Here is a 22,232-nt window from a genome sequence, read left to right on the forward strand (position 1 = left end):
ACTGTCAGCTTTCTTTACTGTTTTAAAAAATCACTTCATTTTTTTTTACAAATGTCTACCAAATATCCAAGTCTGAGTCACCTTATTCAAAATTCGTCAACTAATCTTTCAAATAAAATTGGTGTCCATAAAAACATAGCTGGTTCAGCTTGCAAATCAATCATTGAAGTGCACTTCCTTGAAACAACTTCATACATGAAGGACTTTATGTGTATTTCTCTTTTCATCACGTATAGTTTTTAAAAGATGTGTACATATCAATTTTAGTATCGTGGTTGTGATATTATAGTATCATTTTGTAAGACATTACCATTGAAGTAAAGTGAGTAAAGAGTACATGGGATCTCCCTATATAATTTCCTGCAACCCTGTGTGAATCTACAGTTATCTCAAAATTAACAGTATAATTTTATTATTATTTTTTATTTTTTTGCGGTATGCAGGCCTCTCACAGTTGTGGCCTCTCCCATTGCGGAGCACAGGCTCTGGATGCGCAGGCTCATTGGCCATGGCTCACGGGTCCAGCCGCTCTGTGGCATGTGGGATCTTCCCGGACCGGGGCACGAACCCGTGTCCCCTGCATCGGCAGGCGGACTCTCAACCACTGCACCACCAGGGAAGCCCTAACAGTATAATTTTAAAATGTTGTACCCAAAGGTCAAGATTTAACAAAATTAATTTTTCCTTTTCTATGAAGAACATTCTTAAGTGGAACTTGCATTTTTTTTTTACCACAGTAGGGGGTGGTAAAAAATACAATAATACTAGTAGTACAGTTTGGTGACACTGCCTTGATTCATGCTAGAAGCCCAGCAGTTTTATCCATGATTGTTTCTGCACCATCAATGCAAATTTCAGCACAACAGAAAAAAGTAAGTAATGTCTTAGTGTTATAATGAAACTTGTTTTGACCATGCAGATCACTTGAAAGGGCCCCCAAACATCCTCTGACCATACTTAGGGAACCACTGATCCATAATAATAAATTAGAATTAAATGAAACAATTACATTAAAATTTACTGCTACTCCATTTAAAATGGAACATCTCAATGGTGACCATAACAGGCTTAACGGATTTGAAGCAATATTCATTGTTTCATACTGTTCATCATCTTTTCTTCAAAATTTTCTGCAGTATAGTCTACTACTTACCATAGGATTGGTAGGATGGGCAGTGGTTGCTCTGGGGCACATTTTCTGTCTGTTTTAAACATCTAGAACTGTTACCTCAGGTTATGAAATATGGGGCAATAGTGGATGGATAGTCCAGACACAGATTGAAAGACAAAACCAAAAAAACCCTCCAAGACTGAGAGGATTCACATATCTGAATACCACGTGGTGTTTGCCTCCTAATCAGTTTCCAAATTTGCACACAGATTTTAATGCTAGGCCCTGGCAGACAACTCAGGTTACCTGTCCTAATTCTGTCTCTTCTGAGAGGTTCTAAGCAGAAGGCCTGATGTGGGTTTAAGAATCAGTAGAGGTGGGCTTGGGCAGGGTCAAAGGATGGGACTTCTTTCTACCTATTTCTCAGAACATTTCCAGATCTTTCTGTTTGGTTGCTGCCCCATAAGAATGTTTCCCAGAGTTTAAATCTCTTTGAATCTATTTAAATCTTCATATACCAGCAGTGCTCTATTTTTTCCTGTTGAGAGTTTTAAATAATTTAAGGCAAAATCTTTTATTTTTATGAGGCAATTACACTAAAAACTGAAATATTCCTTCCGAAAGCTAAAAAACTGGTGAAAGGTACATGTTTAATTTTGGAATCTTTATTTTTGTGACACGATTTTATGGAAAAGAGTAATTAAGTTCTAAGGCTTAAAGAGATTAAAACTCAAAAGGTATTTTTCTGTTGAGAAAATGTAAGAGCATGAGGCCAGGATTTACCATGGGGAGGGCTAAGAAGGGCAGGTCATGCCAGCTGCTCCATTTAAGATAGTATTTCATAATTTTTCACCAGGTTCTGCTCACTCCACTCAAACTTAGATTTTGAACAAAAATTATGACTCTTACACCTCATATTATTTGAGATAGTGATTCCCTAACTCTAACTCCTTTGGATATCGAAACTTTGGGACCTATGTTTATTTTTTCCTAACTGAAAGCCAATGACCCAACCACTGAGTATTGTACTTTAAATCCTACATCACCACTTTCTAAATACTCATACACTTTCTCTTATGTTTTCAAATTTATTCTAAATACCTGTATAGAGATAAAAAGATAAGTTATTACACAATTTCTACATTTTCCTGCCTGTTGTTAGAAAACTTATTTTCCAAAGAAAATTCACAGTCATTTAGTCAAGTTTCATGAAAAAAAACTGGGCCTTGGGACACGACTCTAAATGAATTTGTGGGATACTGCCATTTTCAAAAAGAGTATTCTCAACCAAAAAAGTAGTATATTTTACAATGGTTGGGAAAATTTAAACCAAATAATTACTAATGGGATGCTGTATGGTAACTCAAAGAATAGAAAGTAATTTCATTTTGTATTTCTGTATATGTGTGTATATATTTTCTTCATAACACTACATAGTACATTTCTAGTCTAAAAACACTAGTCAATAAAAACATTTTCAGTATGGATTCAACCTGAAAACCAGAGACAGACCCAGGAAGCAAGCAAATATATGATATTTCCAAAAATGGACACCTCTTCCCAAACTCAGAGCTAGGATACCTACAATCTTTCTTACCTGTCAGCCTTTTGTATAATAAAACCTTCTACCCAAGCACTATCTCTGTCCCCATGAGTTGACCATTTTCCAAACTCTCCCTGAAGCTGACTCTGCTGGGTCATGCTCTGTGGAACCAAGATTAAATCAGCCATGGTTTCTGTCTCTTGTTCTCAGAAGGTAAGACAGACATCAAGAGATGGACTCTAGAATTGCTGTTTTTGTAACATCCAGGTTACTGTAGAAGGAGTGTTCAAGTATACTTGGGAAATGATATTGGAATAGTATCAATTCTCTAATTTCAACCTACTTAATAAGTACTCTCTCCATCAAGTTACCTGAGAGACCTTCCACAACCTACCATCCCCACTAGGGAAAGCCAGAGCCCCTGAAAATGAGCCAGCAATTCTCCTTCAGGTGGATTGGAGATGTTGACCCTTACCATTAGTCTCGTGAACACTCCCATCACACATAAGATGTTTCTACTTTAGAGTCTGGCAATGGCTGACTTATTACTAAAGTTACAGCCCTGGGTGGGACTTCTGGTGTCTCATGCCGTGTGACTATTGGCTAAAGGTTTCACTACTTGTCCACACAAGGTTTCTATCCTGAGTGTGTCCTCTGATGTCTGATGAGGTTTGATTTCCGACTAAAGCCTTGCCCACACTTCCTACAAATATAAGGCTTCTCTCCTGAATGGATCCTCTGATGTCTAATAAGGTGCGACTGCCGGCTAAAGCCTTGCCCACACTCCCTGCATACATGAGGCTTCCCCCCCGAGTGTGCCCTCTGGTGTGTAATGAGAGTTAACTTATCACAAAAGCCTTGTCCACACTCCCTGCACACAAAGGGTATACTCCCTGAATGTGCCCTCTTGTGCCTAAACAGGTTTGGCTTCTGGCTAAACTTTCTACCACACTCCCTGCATACGAAAGGCTTTTCCCCTGAATGTGTCCTCTGGTGTGAGATGAGGGTTGACTTATCATTAAAGCCTTGCCCACACTCTGTGCACACAAATGGCTTCTCTCCTGAGTGTGTCCTCTGGTGTGTGATGAGGGTTGATTTCCGGGTAAAGGCTCTCCCACACTCCCTGCATACAAATGGCTTCTCCCCTGTGTGTGACCTCTGGTGTTTGTTGAGGTTTGACTTCAGGCTAAAGCACTGCCCACATTCCAGGCACACATAAGGTTTAACCCCTGAGTGTGTCCTCTGGTGTGTCTTGAGGTTTGATTTCCAGCTAAAGTGACGCCCACATTCTGTGCACACATAAGGTTTCTCTCCTGTGTGTGTCCTTAAGTGTCTAATGAGGTGTGACTTCTGGCTAAAGCCTTGCTCACACTCCCTGCAAACATAAGGCTTCTCTCCTGAATGTGTCCTCTTATGTCTGATGAGGTGTGAATGCTGGCGAAAGCCATGTCTACATTCCTTGCAAATGTAAGGCTTCTCCCCAGAGTGTGCCCTCTGGTGTGTGGTGAGGTTTGACTTCAGGCTAAAGCTCTGCCCACATTCCTTGCACACATAAGGCTTGACCCCTGAGTGTGTCCTCTGATGTGTGAAGAGGTTTGATTTCCAAGTAAAGCCTCGTCCACACTCCTTGCACACATACGGTTTCTCCCCTGAGTGTGTCCTCTGGTGTGTGATGAGGTTTGACTTCCAAGTAAAGCCTCGTCCACATTCCCTGCACACAAAAGGCTTTTCCCCAGAGTGTGCCCTCTGGTTTTTGATGAGGACTGACATACTGCTAAAGCTTTCTCCCCACTCAGTGTACATGTAAGGGGTCTCTCCTGTGTGTGTCTTCTGGAGGCTGAGCTGGTTTGACTCCTTGATAAAGCCTAGCCCAAATTCTCCATATTTGATTGCTCTAAATTCTGAGACTTCTAAACCATGTAATGTTTTGTCTGTTTCCTCAAGGTTTGTCCTCTGGGCAGGTCTGGGCACTATGTCCACAACTGTGTTGTCTTCCTTGGACCTTACTGGCTGTTCTTCCAGGGTTCTGGAGAATGCCTTTGAAGTGCTGCTTTTACTTACTCTCCCAAACAAAAGCTTGGAATCTTCTTCTCTCTCTTGAATTTCTGCTTTGTTGCTTGAGCAGGTTTGATCAAAGACTTGCTCCTGCTGCTGTTTCTGATCTTCTGAATATTGTTTCCCTGAATGGAGATGATTTCCTGCACGTAAACTTGAGAAAAACTGAGGGAGATGACTGAGCCACACATGTTGGCTGAGGGCTTGCTGACTAGAGAATGCCAGAGGACAGGAGGGACAAGGTTGAATTTCTAGCTTTGATCCTGCTGAATAAAGAATGTTTTCAGTCAAAGCAGTCATAGGTAGGGCTGCCTAGGCCATTTTGCTTTGCCTACTGGTCATTCATATGTTCACATCACAAGCTGTCTCCCATTCAGCCATACTTCCCAAAATCTATTTTTTATTTCACATTTTATGCTTTACATTTTTATTGTAGGAAACAGTAAACCTGCTCAGTGGGCCAAATCCAGCCTGCAACCTGTTTATTGTATGGCTACAATATAATATCTAAAATATCCAGTTTTCAAAGAAACAGGAGAGAGTGAGTGACACATACCTAGGGAAAAAAAATTGCAGCCAATAAAAACTGTTGATTTGTGGGCCCAGATGCTGATACAGGAAAAAAAAAAAAGACTTCAAAGCAGATACTATGAATATATTCAAAGAACTAAAGAAAACAGTGTGTGAAAAATTAAAGGTAAGTATGATAACAACTTAAAATGGAGAATCTCAACAAAGAATAAAAACTATTAATAAGAAACAAAAGGAAATCGTGAAATTAAAAAGTAAAATAACTAAAATTACAAAGTTACTAGAGAGATACCACAACATATTTGACTTTGTAACAGAACCAGTGAACCTGAAGATAAATCAATAGAAATTACCTAAAACAGAAGAACAGAGTTAAAGGAAGACTGCAGAAAAACAAAGAGCCCAGAAACCTGTGAGACACCATCAGGTAAACCAAACCTATGTGTAATGGTAACTCAGGAAGGAGAAGACAGAGAGAAAAGAGCAGAAAAAAAATCTGAAGAAATTATGGCTAAGAAGTTCCAAATTAAAAAAAAAAAAACAAAAAACTTCCAAATTAGATGAAAAACAATCTACAAATCCGAGAAGCTCAACAAACCCCAAAATAAACACAAGGAGATCCTAGCTAGACACATCATAGCCAAAATGTTGACTATCAGAAAAAAAAAGATAAAAAGGAAATCTTGAAAACAGCAAAGGAAAAATGACTCAACATGTACAAGGGGAAAAACCATATGACTAGTGCTAACTTCTCATCAGAGACAATGGAGACCAGAAGGCAGTGGAATAATGTATTTAAGGTGCTGGAATAAAAGAGAAAAGACTTCTATCTATGAAGAATTCTATTCTCACAAAACTATGCTTCAAAAGTGAAATTGAGGGAATTCCCTGGAGGTCCAGTGATTAGGACTCCAAGCTCTCACTGCTGAGGGCCCAGGTTCAATCCCCGGTCAGGGAACTAAAATCTCACAATCCCACAAGCCACATGATTCAGCCAAAAAAAAAGAGAAATCGATATAAAGATATTCTCAGATTAACAAGTACTCAGAGTATCTGTTGATAGCAAACATGCCTTATAAGAAATACTCAGTAGGTCCTTCAGGTTGAAAAGAAATGACACGAGACACTAACTCAAATCCACAAGAAGAAATGAGGGCCACTGAGGGATGTCCCTGGCAGTGCAGTGGTTAAGACTCCATGCCTCCACTGTGGGGGGGCGCAGGACTGATCCCTGGTCAGGGAACTAAGATCCCGCATGCCACGCAGCAGGATCAAAAGAAAAGAAAAGAAAAGAAAGAAATGAAGGCCACTGAAACTGGCAAATATGTGGGTAAATATAAAAGATAACATATGTATATTTTCCTCTAAATTTCTCTAAAATACAAAAAACTATTATAAAAGGGAGTAAATATAACACAATATTGTGGGCTTTATAATATATGTATAAATATTTTACTGGAACTAAGTTAGTATTAGTTAGAGGTAGACTGTGATAAATTAAGGTGCATATTTTATTTCCTAGAGCAGCATTAAGAAATAACTCCAAAACAAATTTAAAATCAAGAGTGATATGAAAATAGTACACTTAAATAAAAAAAACCAATAATATGCCATAAAAGAGGCTACAGAAATAAAGACATGAGACATATTAAAAATAAATAGCAAAATGGCAGATTTAAACCATATCAATAATTAAATATGAACAAACTGAACACTCCAAACAAAAGGCAGAGATTATCCCACTAGATTAAAAAAGCAATATCAAACAATGTGCTATTTACAAGGGACACATTCTGGATCCAAAAACACAAGTAGGTTAAAAGTTAAAAGGATGAAAAAAGATATACCATGCAAACAGTAATCACATAATCACAAGGGAATTGGAATGGCTACTATATTAATAGTAGACAAAATAGATTTCAAGACAAGGATTATTGCTAGACAAAAAGAGAGGTATTTCATAAAGACAAAAGGGCAATAAATCAGAAAAGTAAAACAATTATAAAGGTATCCACAACTAAAAACAGAGCCCCAAAATACATGAGACAAAAACTTACAGAACTAAAAGAAGAATTAGATAATTCAACAATAATTGGAAATTTCACTATTCTATTCTCAATAATAGAAACAACAGAAAATCTCCAGGGATACAGAAAACTTAATAAACCAACTTGACCAAACTGATATGTATGGAACATTCCATCCAATGACTACAGAATGCATATTCTTTTTAAGTGCACATAGACCATTCTTCAGAACAGATCATATGCTAGGCCAAAAAACAAATAACTGTTAAAGCTATATAAAGCATGTTTTTCTACCACAAAGGAATGAAATTAGAAATCAACAAATGAAAGAAAGATGGAAAATCCACAAATATGTAGAAATTAAACAAGATACCTCTAAGTAACTCAGGGACAGAGAAGAAATCAGAAGAGAAATTGAAACATATTTTGAACAGAATGAAAACAAAACCCAGCATAATAAAATTTATGGGATGAAAAAAAAATTTATGGGATGTAGCTAAAGAAGTGATTAGAGAGAGATTTATAGGTTTAAATGCCTGCATTAAGGAAGAAGAATGGTTTCAAATCAACTGTCTAAGCTTCTATCTTAAGAAATTACAAAAAGAGCAAATTAATAAATAAGCAGAAGGAAAGAAATAATACATTTATAAAAAATTAATCAAATAGAAAACCAGAATGAGTAGAGAAAATCAATGAAATTAAAAGTTGATTTTTGAAGAGATCAACAAAATTGAACAATCTTTAGCTAGAATGAACAAGAAAAAATAGAGAAGACAGTAATTACCAAATCAAGAAAGAAAGAGGGAACATCATTACTGACCTCACAGAAATTAGAAGGATTAAAAGTAGTATAAACAACTTTATGCCAACAACTGGACAACAAAGGCAAAACAGAAAAATTCCAGAAAAACACAAACTACCAAAACTAACTCAATAAAAACTAGAGTATCTGAATAGACCTGTAATAAGTAACAAGATTGAATTAGTAATTAAAAGTCTTCACACAAAGACAAGCCCTTGTTCAAGTGTCTTCACTGGGGGATTCTAACCAATACTTAAAGAAGAAATGATACAAATTCTTCACAAGTTCTTACAGAAAATAGAGGAGAGAAAATTTCACCACTCATTATATGTAGTCATTACCCTGATATCAGAGCAGACAAAGATATCAAAAAGAAAGTAAAATACAGATAAATACCCTTCATGAACAGAGGTGAAAAAATCCTTAACAAAATATTAGCAAACTAAATCCAGCAGCAAGTCAAAAAGAATTATACATTATAATAAAGTAGGATTTATTCCAGGAATGCAAAGCTCATTTAACATCTGCAAATCAATTAATGAAATACACCACACTAACAAAATAAAGACCAAAACTACATGAACATCTCAACAGATGCAGAAACATCTAACAAAATCCAATACCCATTCTTAAAAAATACTCCACAAACTAGGAATTGAATGGAACTTCCTCAACCTGGTAAAGGGCATCTATATAAAACCTACAGCTAACATCATACTTAATGATAAAAGACTGAATATTTTCCTCTAAGTTCAGAAACCAGACAAGAATGTCTGTTATCAACAACTCCATTCTACACTGCACTGGAAGTTCTAGCCAAAAGGCTAAAGGAGGGGAGTAGCAGAACAAGGAAGAGGAGAAGTTAAAGATATCTAAATTGGAAAGGAAGAAGTAAACCTTTCTTTTTTTGTTCACAGATTATATGAGCCAGGACGTACAAAATTGCAAGGAACCCTCAAGAAAGAGACAATAAGTAATCATTGTATTGAATAAGGTAATATGATAAAAGCTCAAAATACAAAAATCAATTGTATTTCTACATACTAGCAATGAACATTCCACAAATGAAATTAAGAAAACAATACCATTCATAATAACATAGATAATAATAAAATATCGAGGAATAAATTTGACACAAGTATTACAAGACATGTAAGGTGAACATTTTAAAACACTGCTGAGAAAAATTAAAGTCCTAAATAGACAACCATAAATTAGAAGACTCAATATTATTAAAACAGTGATTCTCCCTAAATTGATTGATAAATTCAATGCAAACCCTATCAAAATGAGAGTAAGCTTGTTTTGTTTTGTAGAAATTGACAATCTGACCCCCAAATTTATGTGCCAATTCAAAAAACATAGAATAGCCAAAATAATTTTGAAAAAGTTAGAGTATTTACACTCCTCAACCTCAAAACTTAATATAAGACCCCAGTAATGAAGATAGTGTGCTATTGTCATATGAAGAAACACAGAGATCGATGGAACAAAATTAGGAGTCCAGAAATGAATCATTTACAGTCAACTGATTTTCGACAAAGGAGCCACGGCAATTGAATGAGGGAAAGCATACTATTTTTTTTTTCTTAACACCCTCATTGGAGCACAATTGTCCCACAATGGTGTGTTAGTTTCTGCTCTATAACAAAGTGAATCAGCCACACATATACACACATCCCCACATCTCCTCCCTCTTGCGTCTCCCTCCTTCCCTCCCTATCCCACCCCTCCAGGTGGTCACAAAGCACTGAGGTGATTCCCTGTGCTATGTGGCCGCTTCCCACTAGCTATTTATTTTACATTTGGTAGTGTATATATGTCCATGCTACTCTCTCACTTCATCCCAGCTTACCCTTCCCCCTCCCCGTGTCCTCAAGTCCATTCTCTATGTCAAGCATACTATTTTTAACAAATACTGCCAGAACAATTGAATATGCATATGCAAGAAAATGAATTTAGACTTTCACCACACATGACACATAAAAATTAACTAAAAATGGATCACAGCCTTAAGTGTAAAAGCTAAAAATATAAAACTTCTGGAAGAAACCAAAGAAGAAAATCTATGTGGCCTCAAGTTAAGCAAACTTCGTAGTTACACCACAAAAAGCACAATCCATTAGAAAACTGTTAAATTGAACATCATCAAAATTTAAAACATTTATGCTTGAAAAGACACCATTAAGAGAATGAAAAGACAATCCACAGACTTGTCTTTTTTCTGAAACTTCATTTCATAGTTGAAAATAATTGAAAATCCTGTATGTGATATAGGACTTGTGTCTTGAATACATGAAAAATTCTTACAACTCAAAAAGAAGACAAACAATCCAACTTAAAAATGGGCAAAAGAACTGAGTAGCTATTTCATCGAAGAAGATATGCAAATGGTTAATAAGCACATGAAAAGATTAACATTATCAGTCATTAGGGAAATGCAAATTAAACCACAATGCAATACCACTACACACCCACTAGAATGTCTGTAATCAAAATTAGAGACAATTCCAAGTGCTGGCAAGGATGTAGAGAAACTGACACTCTAAAACACTGCTACTAGAAAATGCAAAAATAGAAAATATAAACATAATAGAAATGTAAAACATAAATGCTAATAGAAAAGTACAGCCACTTGGGAAAATAATTATGCAGTTTCTTAAAAGGTTAAACATAAACATACCATACAATCCAGAAATTCTAGTCTTAGTTATCTACCCAAGAGAAATGAAAACATACGTCCACATCAAGACTGGTACATGACTATTCCTAGCAGCACTATTCACAATAACCAAAAAGTGGACAATCCAATTCACATCAACCTGTGAATAGCTAGACAAAATGTGGTATATCAATACAATGGAATATTATATGGCAATAAAAAGGAATTACCAGTACATGCTGCAACATGGATGAACCTCAAAAACATTATGCTGAACCTCAAACATTATGTATTGAAGCCAGATACAGAGACAAATATATATTTTATGATACCATTTATATAAAATGTCCAGAAACAGCAAATTTATAGAGACAGCATATCATTGGTTTCCTGGAGCTCAAATGGGAGGAGAAATAGATGCAAATGGGCACAAGGTAACTTTTTAGAGTGATGGAATGTTTACTCAAAATAATTGAACTGTACACTTACAGTAAGTAGATTATGGTATTTAAGTTATAACTCAATGAAGCTGTTAAAAAAGGAGCTGTGGAACTGTATACTTCTAAAGAGAGGTTATTGAAATGGTCTATATTAAGAGAGACTAAATAGATATGCCACGTAAATGCACTACTGGGTCATGTTCTGGAGAGGAAAAAATATTACTGTGTCTACTGATGATTATGAGAGGTAGATGATAGGTATTAGATAAAATTATTGTGTTGAAGTTAAGTTTACTGAAGTTGATAACTGTACTGTGGTTATATGAGAATATCACCATTCTTAGAAAATCTTTTAACATACAACCACATATGAACCTACATATATAGGTACACACAAATATATATACATAAACATATACATAAATACATACACATACGTATGGTGGAGGAAGAAGGGACAGCATGCACACAAGACACACAAGCCAATGATAAAGCAAACTGGGTGAAATATTAGTAGGTGATTTTATGATACCATTTTATAAAAATATATATGCCATATATATTTATACATATTTGTGTATGTGTAGAGGACATAAGAATGTTCTTTGTACTATTTTTATTTTTGCAAATTTTCTGTAATTTTGAAGTAATTTCCAAATATCAAGTCAAAAATAAATAGGATGAAGCCCACTTCTGAAAATGGTAGCAGACTGAACTGGTCACAAGTATCCTCCGCAGAAAACAATGCGAAGTGAGAGGAAGGGAGGCTTCCTGGTGGAGGGAAGCGACAAAGAAACCAGGAAAGTCCCTCCCTTAACTGAAGATGATATTCTGGAAAAGAGGTCATGCCAGGCAGCCTTACCAGGGACCTAGGGGCCTAGAAAAGAGCTTCCTCCCAGTACCTGAGAGATGCCTCATCCTTCCCTACCTGCCATGCTGCAGACGGTTCCAACTACCCTGTGTCACACTCACCTGGACAGAGACTCAGCGGACGTTGCCTCTCCTCTATCCAGGGCTCTTCCCCTCGCTCCAGCTGAGAAATGAGTTTTGGTTTGCAAAATGGAATTTCTGCTCATAAGGAAAGAAAAAAAGGAGACTCTTGGTTATGAGCTCAAGGGGCCATTCCAGAACTCAGAGACAAAATGGAGAGGGAAACCCAGAGGGTGATACAGAGGACCTATGAATAGTGAACTCTCTGCAGTAGAAGGGTTGAGTAAGAAAAGGTGACTCCAATCAGAAAAACAGCATATTAACACGGTGAATGAAAATCTCCTGGGTCTGGGGCAAGATAAAGTAAGAAAAAAAATGCAGAGTGGCATACACAATATGAATAAATCTACCTGCTTTCAACTCTACTGAATCCAGATCCACCTGAGGAAAAAGGTAAATTTTTGTTTTGAAGCCCAACCCTAAGACAAAGCTGCTTTGTGAGTAGCCTTTCTTTGTGACATAGAGAAAATACTGTGAGCCAGACTTTAAGTGCTATGGGAAGCCATTCTTACCTAGTGAGACCAAGTGGTTATAAGTCTCCAGCATCACCTCCCTGTGCAAGGTCCTCTGAGCGGGGCTCAACAGCCTCCATTCCTCCTGGGTGAAGTCCACAGCCACATCCCCGAACGCCATGAATGCCTTTTAACACAAAACACACCTCTGCTCATCCAGGAGTCTGCCTTGTCCACACCTCAGGATGAGAGATCAAAAGGCATCCCTGGGGAGGTAGAGAAGATTTCTAGACCTTACTATGGATGATGAATAAAGGGTAACAGAATATACCACTCTAAAATGTGCCACTTTGGCATAAGGATTATTTTGAGCTGAAGGCAATTAATAAGCAGACACAAGAAAAGCTCTCTGCCCTCTCCCATTTGCCTAAAAGCAGAACATAAATTTGCAAAGGTGTCCCCCTTCCCCTCTCTACCAGGAGGACAGAAATTAATCACCAGATACAACTCTAGACCCTTATCAGCCCAGGGACAGGCACCAGAGAAATCTACATAGCAAACCTTTACTAACTAGCCCTTATCTTCCATTAGTTCCCCCATATATTATTAACCTTCCCACAATTTGCTGCCTAGAAACTCAAAGTCCTTTTCCTTTGTCTTGTCACTTCTCTATAGTTATTGCTATTTTGTTAAGATGCTATATAAGCTCAAGTTCTAACCACCCCTTTTGAGTTACCCATCACTGAGTACTCCCATGTGTATGCATGATGCACGTTAATAAATTTCCGATTGTTTTTCTCTTGTGAATATGTCTTGTGTCTAATTTACAGCCAATGAAAAAAAGAATTTTTCTCCTCCCATACATGACCTTCGTGCCAATAGTTCAAAGACCATTACTCTCCCATCTCTATCCAGCCAGCATCATTGTGCACCTATCACTGCCAACATGCTAGGCTCACTGCTATGGGGGATAAAATCAAAAGTTCTTTCACATTGGGAGCTTTAAATCTAAGCAGGAAGACATCATACACACTACATTAAAAGAATAATTCTCTTGCTGAGTTTGAAGAATCTCAGAGACTACTTGGTCTAAGCATTTATGTTCTACATGAAGCAGCTCAGCCTCTGGGGCAGGGGATGAATAACCCACCACTATGTATACTTCAGGCAGGGCTCACTCCTTCCCCTCCCTCACACTGCCACTTGCACTGCTCAGGCCTGAGGAATGGAAGTGGATGGTGGTGAAGAGCCTGGATTCAAAACACTCTGCCTGGATTTGGAACCTATCTGTCCCCAAATAGTGTACCCTTAGGCAAATTAGTTAACCTCTCAGCACCTCAGTTTCTTCTTCTCTGAACTAAGAATAACAGTGTTTATCTCCCAGGTTGTGCTGAGGATCGCATGAGTTGATAAATGTAAGGACTCAGACAACTGACTGCTCCACACAGTAAGTGTGTGGTGAGGGGTTTTTTTTTTGTTTGTTTTTTGGGTTTTTGTTTTGTTTCTGTCCGTGCCGCGCAGCTTGCAGGATCTTAGTTCCCCAACCAGGGGCTGAACCCACGCCCTCGGCAGTGAAAATGCCAAGTCCTAACCACTGGACTGCCAGGGAATGCTCTGTGTGGTGTTTTTTTGTGTTTTTTTTTTTTTGCGGTACGCGGGCCTCTCACTGTTGTGGCCTCTCCCGTCGCGGAGCACAGGCTCCGGACGCGCAAGCTCAGCGGCCATGGCTCACGGGCACAGCCGATCTGCGGCATGTGGGATCTTCCCGGACAGGGGCACGAACCCGCGTCCCCCGCATCGGCAGGCGGACTCTCAACCACTGCACCACCAGGGAAGCCCTCTGTGTGGTGTTTTAAATTACGGATTCTTGGGTCCCACCACAAATCAATAAAATCAGACTCTTCAGGGATAAGGCTTTTATACTTCTAAGGGCTCCTGTGTATAGTCATCGTTGCAAATCACTGGGTCAGAGGAATCTGGAGAGGGAGAGGTCACTGTAGGATACAGAGATCAGAAATCGTTTCATGAGAGGGCAGTATGATCTTGGTCTTAAAGGCTAGGCAGGATTCAAAGGATGAAGGCGCGTGGAAGGCTAGGTACTCCAGACAAGGCATGTGAGATGGGAGGGAATAAAGAATGAAAAGTGGCTAGTTGGGAAAGAGAGCAGGCAGGTTGTAGCAGCCTACAGAAAGTCTGAGAGGTCAAAGGAATATAAAACTCTGTCCTCTATTGTGCATTTAAAGCAATATTTGAATACTACCCTTGAACTGATGGTAGAGGACTACACATGTGAATAGACAGGTGGTAAAGCACATGTTGCAAAATACTCATCATTGAATCTAGGTGGTGGGTATGTGAATGTCAATGTACAAGTCTTTGTATTTTTTTCTTTATGTTTGAAGCTGTTCATAATTAAATGTTAGAGAGAAAAAGACTATTCACTCATTCAAGTTCCTGCCCAGTCCCTGTAGTGATATGATCTTATAGATCCTCCTCAGAATAAACACACACACACATACCTTGAAAATCTCTGACAAAGGAGCTACATTACAGACCAACCTACATCATTTCAACAAGTTTAATACAACTGGTATTCCTGCAGCTCTAGAAAGATTCATGGTTTCTTTGTCTGAGACCCATGCATGTAGGGAGGGTATGGTAAACACTAACTGGATGATCCATTTCAAAGCTCTCCCACTGAGTAGCAACATAGCTAGCAGTCTGGGGGACTAATTTAGAATAAAGAAAAAATATCTAATGAATTTTCACATCTGACTAAACAGATCTCCTGAAAGCCTGTTAAAAGCTTCAGTTGGATGCTTCTACCTAGCTTCTATACATGATAATGTATAGAAAGAAAAGAGTTAAAGAAACAACTAAGCAGTTCACAAGCATAATTTAGAGGAAATATAGACAAGCCAGGACTTGCTGGGTTGGAAAATAAAACTGTTTTACATCTCCAGTCTCTCCAGCCAACAAGACTCTCAAAATAAGAAATGGCCTCAGGGTAAAGATCAAGAGTTTGGCGAAAAGACCCAAATGTTATGACCTCTGAAATTGTTAAGGTGATACCTAGTAGACAAAAGGGTTTCTGAGATTCTTACAGGTATTGTCCCATAGCACTGACACCCTGCCCAAAGATTAGAGGCCTATCTGGAATGGAAATGTGATTGTAGCTTTTTGTTTAATAGAGTAATATAATCTGATACATGGGAAACCCAAAGAGTTTTTAAAGAAGTTATATCAGGGCTTTCCTGGTGGCACAGTGGTTAAGACTCTGCCTGCCAATGCAGGGGACATGGGTTCAAGCCCTGGTCCAGGAAGATCCCACATGCCACGGAGCAACTAAGCCCGAAAGCCACAACTACTGAGGGTGCGCTCTAGAGCCCATGAGCCACAACTACTGAGCCTGTGCCCCACAACTACTGAAGACCACGTGCCTAGAGCCCATGCTCTGCAACAAGAGAAGACACTGCAATGAGAAGCCTGTGCACTGCAACAAAGAGCAGCCTCTGCTCGCTGCAACTAGGGAAAGTCCACGCACAGCAACAAAGACCCAACGCAGCCAAAAATATATAAATAAAAAATAAATTAATTAAAAAATATATATATACATACTCTAAAGAAGTCATATCAGCTTTACAAAAAGGGATGGAGACAGTTCAAAATGAAGAGGCCTCCTATGTGCCTCCAACTCCTTCCCTTTTTGAATGGGAGTGTATATTGCAGTTTTCCTGTCCATGTCTCACCACTGTGTGCTAGGTGGGTAGTTGGGGGTAGAGGGAAACAAATAAATTGTCTTTTTAGTATACATCTCTGACTCAACAAGAGTTTCACTGAAGAAGCCTTAGCCACATCCAGACTGATATGCATATGATAGTGGACTTTGAGGATGAAACTTCTGGGGATCCTGGGAGGGGGTGAGTTTATCTTGCACAAGGGAAGGACATGGATCACTGGGACCAGAGGGTAGTTACAGTAATGAACCCCACTGTATAACATCTCCCTATATCTACACCCTTGTGTTAGTCCCTTCCACAACTCTGCACTTTGATCAAAGGGACATTAGCAAACATAACACGAGCTGAGGCTTAAAACGTGCTTGTCCATTGGGCTTGTCCTCTCTCTTGCTGTGTAGGGAAACCCAAGACCATCGTTTGATCAAGCCTAAGCAGAGTCTCTAGAACAAACCCAAGCCTACATGGAAAAGAACCAAGAAAAACCAACACACCTGAGACAACCAGCTTGGTAACTGTCATGCATGGATAGTCACCCAGCCCCAGTCAAACCACCAGCTGACTGCAGCAACAAGAGCACAAGTGAAACCTGCAAAACATCCACCTGTGCCCAGCTCAAAATGCTGACCTATCAAATTGTGTGCTAATAAATTATTTTGTTTTTCTTTTTAAATATTTATTTAGTTATTTGGCTATACAGGGTCTTAGTCGCAGCACTCGGGATCTTCGTTGCCGCGTGTGAGATCTTCATTGCAGCATGTGGGATCTTTTAGTTGCGATATGCGGGAACTTTTATTGCAGCATGCGGGATCTAGTTCCCTGACCAGGAATGGAACCCAGGCCCCTTGCATTGGGAGCACGGAGTCTTAACCACTGGACCACCAGGTAAGTCCCTAAATTATTTTGTTTTAAGTCAGTAAGTTTTGGGTAGTTTTTTATGAAGCAAAGGCTAACCTATACATTGATAAAGGAGTCATGTTATATGAAAAATACTTTGCAAGTAATATTAACCTTGAGATCAAGGTTAATTGATTGCCAAGATGCTCATGCTGTCACAAACGCCTAAGAGAGATTCACACAGCAACAGATTCAGTCCTCCCATTTCTCACTGCCTCCCAGGCATGAAGTCATTAGGTGATAGATGAGATTTATTTGAATGACTTGAATAGTTATTTTTCTCTCTTTTTCCAGCCAAGTGCCTAAAAAGTGAATTTAATCTAAATTAAAGGTGTATATGAGATGACTCCACTGTGCTGGCAATAAACACATTTTCAGAATGAATAGTCAGAACATGATGTCATAAACAGAACACATTTGAAGTGAAGACTGCCCTGAATATCTAAGACACTGTTGTTGAGACACTGAAGGAAGACTTCTGAACAGAAAAGTGACGTTACTGTAATGTTTGGGGGACGTGAGGATTACAGATGCAATGGGTAGCAAAGGAACATATCAACATGGGGAAACAAATCAGGACATTATTGTGAACATTCACATGAGAGAAGAAGATCTGCACTGGTAGGTCTACCCTGGGAATGTTAACACTGCACAGTGTAACAAAAACAAAAAAACTGCACAATGTAAAGTGAAACATGGTGATGGAAGAAAGGAATCTCAAAAAAGGAAGAAATAATTGATAGGATCACATGTTTTAGAACAAGCAGGGTTCCAAAGCTCCAACTGGTGTGAGTGCTCATTGCTTCAAAATATTTATTTCTACTCACTTTGTCATATTTTAGTTTTGAGAATAAATACAAATCTATAAAAGAATTTCATGCACAAAGTTGACCACAGAAGCATTATTTGCAACAGTTAAATATTGGGAACAAGTTAAATGTTCCCCCAAATTGAGAACTAGTGGATTGGATCATTCACTCAAAGCACTATTATAGAAATCGCTTTCAGTTGGATAAATGTTGGTTGTTCCTTCATCTATTAAAAAATGGGTCTGAGTAGATATAATGTCACTAGCTTTAATACAATACGATCTTATCATTAAGGTCTATCAAAATGTATGTATGTAGGGGTGTGTGTGTGTATGTATATAAAATTGACCAAATCCCAATGATAAAGAAATCTAAAAATAAAATGCAAGACTCATAAGTGTGCAGGCTGTGCTTTACACATCACTGAATGTAGTCTATCAAGAGTTCTGCAAACAGTAAACATTCAGCAAATTTGTTCAATGGAATCAAGGAGAAAATACTAAGAATTAGTAACATCATGTGCCTGCCAGCCCAACTCATTTGTTACAAATTCTACTTTACCCTCTCAGGCAGTGATAGCTAATATCCTACTGTATATTTGCTTAAATTGTTGCATGTAATTCAGATGTCATGCATATTAGAGTACCTGGAAATCCTCCTCAAACCCCCTGAAATATGTGGTTAATTACATGCCCCAAATAACATATCAAAACAAACAGAAACTCGCTTGTTACTTATTAGTTCCTTCAAATTAATTTCTTTAAGGTGTGGTTCCTCCATGCACCAAACATATCATGTGTGCCAGGTACTCCTCTAGGCACACAGGTTTCATGTTAAACAACTTACACAATTCAAATGCTTGTGCACTTTCGTCAAGTTTTCATAATGCTTTTTCTTCTTTTTTCTTTTTTAAAGTATTAAGAGCAGGAAAAGTCAGCTCACACAAATTTCTGGCTTTTCCCAGAAAATCAGAATGCTTCCCTAGTAACATTATAAGTGGGGAAGAAAGTACACACAAAAGATTCAATGTTACCTTAGGAAATGCCCCAGATTTCCCATGCATTCTTGGTACTAACACTTTTCAGAAGAATATAATATTTTACAAATAAGAAATGCAGAACTCTCAAAGTTGTTCTGATAATGCCTAGGAAATTGTAAATCTCTAACATGGAGACCAGGATTAAGAATAAACCAAGAAGGCTTCCCTGGTGGTGCAGTGGTTAAGAATCCGCCTGCCAATGAAGGGGACACGGGTTCGATCCCTGGTCCGGGAGGATCCCACGTGCCGCCGAGCAACTAAGCCCGTGCACCACAACTACTGAGCCTGCACTCTAGAGCCCATGCTCCGCAACAAGAGAAGCCACCACAGGGAGGGGCCCGTGCACCATGGGGAGGAGCAGCCCCCGCTCACCGCAACTAGAGAGGGCCCATGCACAGCAATGAGGACCCAACTCAGCCAAAAATAAATAATTAAAATAAATAAATTTATTTAAAAAAAAACAAGAAATCAAGACAACAAAGGCAGATCTGAAATAACAAAGTTAGTGCACATCAAAAATGATAGTAAACAAGCCTGGCAACTGTGTTGGTGCTCAATAAATATCAGTCCCATTCAATTAAGTCAAACTCATCATAGTCACCATTCTCAGGGGTTAGAAAATTTCCCCTTAAGTTCCTATGTGCCTATAGCTCTGATTTCCTATGTCAAATCCCTTCTCAACATCCTTCAAAATCCATCTTACTTGGCTTCCCTGGTGGCGCGGTGGTTGAGAGTCCGCCTGCCAATGCAGGGGACACGGGTTCGTGCCCCGGTCCGGGAAGATCCCACATGCCGTGGAGCAGCTGGGCCCGTGAGCCATGGCCGCTGAGCCTGCGCGTCCGGAGCCTGTGCTCCGTAACGGGAGAGGCCACAACAGTGAGAGGCCCGCGTACCGCAAAAAAAAAAAAAAAAAAAATCCATCCTACTCAAAGACAAAGTCTACACTCCTCAGCCTGGCACTTGACCTGGCCACCCAGACTCAGAGAGGTGGAAAATAAAAATCCTTCTGGGGCCAGGCAGGTAATAAAAATTACAGAGAGAGGCAAAACGTTAGATTTCAATGGTTTCAACCTCAGTATGGAGGATACTATGGAAACTACAGCAAATAGACTCTGCAGGACCTGTCCAAATGATGCAGACACTGTTCAGCTCAAATTCCCTGACACCAAAGTAGAGTGCAGTTTATTTTCTGAGAGGCAAGCAATCCAGAATTTTTGGTGAAATCTCCCCATTGCCAGATGCTGAAAATGCTCTCAAATGTAAAATTCAGGTTAGACTATATCATGTACTGGTGAAGATAGTCTGTATCTTCACCAGTACATTATTTAAAAATCAACCTAAAATACGATCTTCCCACACTGTGTTAAGGGCAGTGTGCCCAGTGGCCCAGCCTCAGACTAACCATTCTTCCTGCCCTCCCACTGGTATGTCTTCACCAATTCTCCAATGTACCAGACTCGCAGGGGTAGTTCAAACAGCCCTACTTCTCCTGGAAGTCCTCCCTAGCCACTTCAGGCCACAGTATACTCTGCTGTCCCTGCCTTTCATCCTTATCACTGGACAATTAAGCCTGGATGTCCCTGTATTTTTATTTCAATTGCTCCATGTATGTTGTTCACAATTAACTACTTCGAGGATGACTGAAGTATGGATGGAGCAGAAAGAAATGTTGAGGGAAACTCCATGTAAGCCACTCCTCCAGGACCAGGAAAGAGCTTTGCCCAATACCAACAAGGCAGCCTCCAGAGCAAGAAAGGGGAATGGATTCATCCTCTTGACAGCCAAGATGGAATTTTACGGAAATTCTCACCTCTTTTTTGGCTTTCAGGAGCCCCGTGGCCATTTTCCTGATCTCCTGAGTGCTCTCCCTGAAGAAGGGCAAAGTCTCAGAAGGCAGATCTGAGGATGTGAAGAGAAAAAAGAGCATGCCTAGTTGGAAAACCCCTCCCATGTGCAGGCGGGGTGTGCTCCAGAGCCCCACTACTGGGGATTGGAAGTGTCACAGAATTCACCACCACAAGCCAATTCCCATCTAGCCTCCTGGAGAAAGGGCCCAGGGTGACGGAGCACCCTCAAGCTCAGCCCCAAGCTCTGGCCAGAGAGTGAAGCCCATATCCTCCAGCAGTGGAGTAAGGGTTTGTCCCTAAGGCAGACTGTGTCCTCGTGAGTAAAACCGGGACAAGCATACGGACATGCTGAGTGGACGAGGCAGTGACTGTTGGGCACTCACGGAACGCGGGGTGCACGTTACCGATTCTGAGGCTGAAGCTCGGGAACCAAGAGCAGAGGTGTGAGAAGGACCCGTTGTCAACCAGCCTAATGGGCGGACTCCACCGGCCGGAAGTGTTCCTGTTACGCCAACTCCTCACGCTAAGGGGCGAGCGGAAGAGAGGGCGGAAGTGGCCGCAGAGGCCTCTGGAGAGTGTAGTCTTGGGGTGGAGAGGAGGAGGGCGTGGGCTTCTCCATGGCAGGGTGACTCTCACATCTGCACCTCTTTTACAGCTAAATTTAGGAGCCCGTTGTTAAGGTGCCCAGACCGCGAGGTTCACCAGTTTCTCCGCCGAGGGCCAATGAGATCTGCAGGCCACGAGAGCGTCGCGGACACCGCCGAGAAGTCTAGGAAATGTGGTCCTGGAGCCCGGTGTTGCGGCGGCGGGTGACCAGACTGTGCGCACTGACCTTCAGCGGCGCGGGGGAGCTAAGCTTCCCCACCCAAGTCTCCACTGGTGTCCCCTTCCCGGAGCTGAAACCAGGGTCGGCACGGGCTGGACCAGAGGCGGGCCGATGTGGGCGCGGCTCAGTAAAGCACTTGGAGGGTGGGGAAGCGGGGTGATGCTCTGTTGGGACGCCCAGATAGGAGCGACACCGGCTTTACGTCCCCGAGGTTGGGAGGGGGCGCCACTATAGACAGGGAACACCAAGGCTGTTTTCGGAGAGAGCGGGATTGGCTTGGGCCAACTTGGAATGGCGGTGGGAGTGGCTTTCGTCTTGTGTGCCCGGGATTTTGAGGAGTAGAGAGGCTGGACTTGGGTAAAGAGCAAAAGGTTCCCTGGTGGTAGTAGTATAATGAAGCCCCACGGCTCGAGCCAGCAAACCCTGGTACAGGTATCGCTTGGAGGAAACTTTCCAAGCTTGTG

At 40.2% G+C, this 22,232-nt stretch overlaps 1 protein-coding gene across 2 annotated transcripts; it reads right to left on the reverse strand.

Annotated features, from left to right (window-relative positions):
• Positions 1-2,392: 2,392 nt before the first annotated feature.
• Positions 2,393-21,579, reverse strand: ZNF875 (zinc finger protein 875). 2 transcript variants are annotated; one of them, XM_060132354.1, is made up of 5 exons: positions 21,347-21,579; positions 20,906-20,994; positions 12,674-12,800; positions 12,144-12,239; positions 2,393-4,975 (listed from the first exon to the last, which is right to left on the reverse strand). In XM_060132354.1, the coding sequence occupies exons 2-5, from the start codon at positions 20,936-20,938 to the stop codon at positions 3,291-3,293; spliced, it is 1,941 nt and encodes a 646-aa protein (XP_059988337.1). In that variant the 5' UTR covers positions 20,939-20,994; positions 21,347-21,579; the 3' UTR covers positions 2,393-3,290. The 2 variants fall into 2 exon arrangements, with proteins under 2 accessions (XP_059988337.1, XP_059988336.1); XM_060132353.1 differs by lacking the exon at positions 20,906-20,994 and having other exon boundaries at positions 21,347-21,393.
• Positions 21,580-22,232: the final 653 nt, after the last annotated feature.

Source organism: Lagenorhynchus albirostris, chromosome 19, assembly GCF_949774975.1.
Source record: "Lagenorhynchus albirostris chromosome 19, mLagAlb1.1, whole genome shotgun sequence".
NCBI classification, from domain to species: Eukaryota; Metazoa; Chordata; class Mammalia; order Artiodactyla; family Delphinidae; genus Lagenorhynchus; species Lagenorhynchus albirostris.

What these genes read in the sequence shown, in the direction of transcription:
- ZNF875 (XM_060132354.1), bottom strand. Translation starts at nt 20,938, where the DNA reads ATGGCCACGGGGCTCCTGAAAGCCAAAAAAGAG. An exon ending in TAACCACTTGGTCTCACTAG is followed by an intron (nt 12,240 to 12,673) that starts GTAAGAATGGCT and finishes CCTTATGAGCAG; the next exon opens with AAATTCCATTTTGCAAACCA. An exon ending in TCCGCTGAGTCTCTGTCCAG is followed by an intron (nt 4,976 to 12,143) that starts GTGAGTGTGACA and finishes TTCTTTATTCAG; the next exon opens with CAGGATCAAAGCTAGAAATT.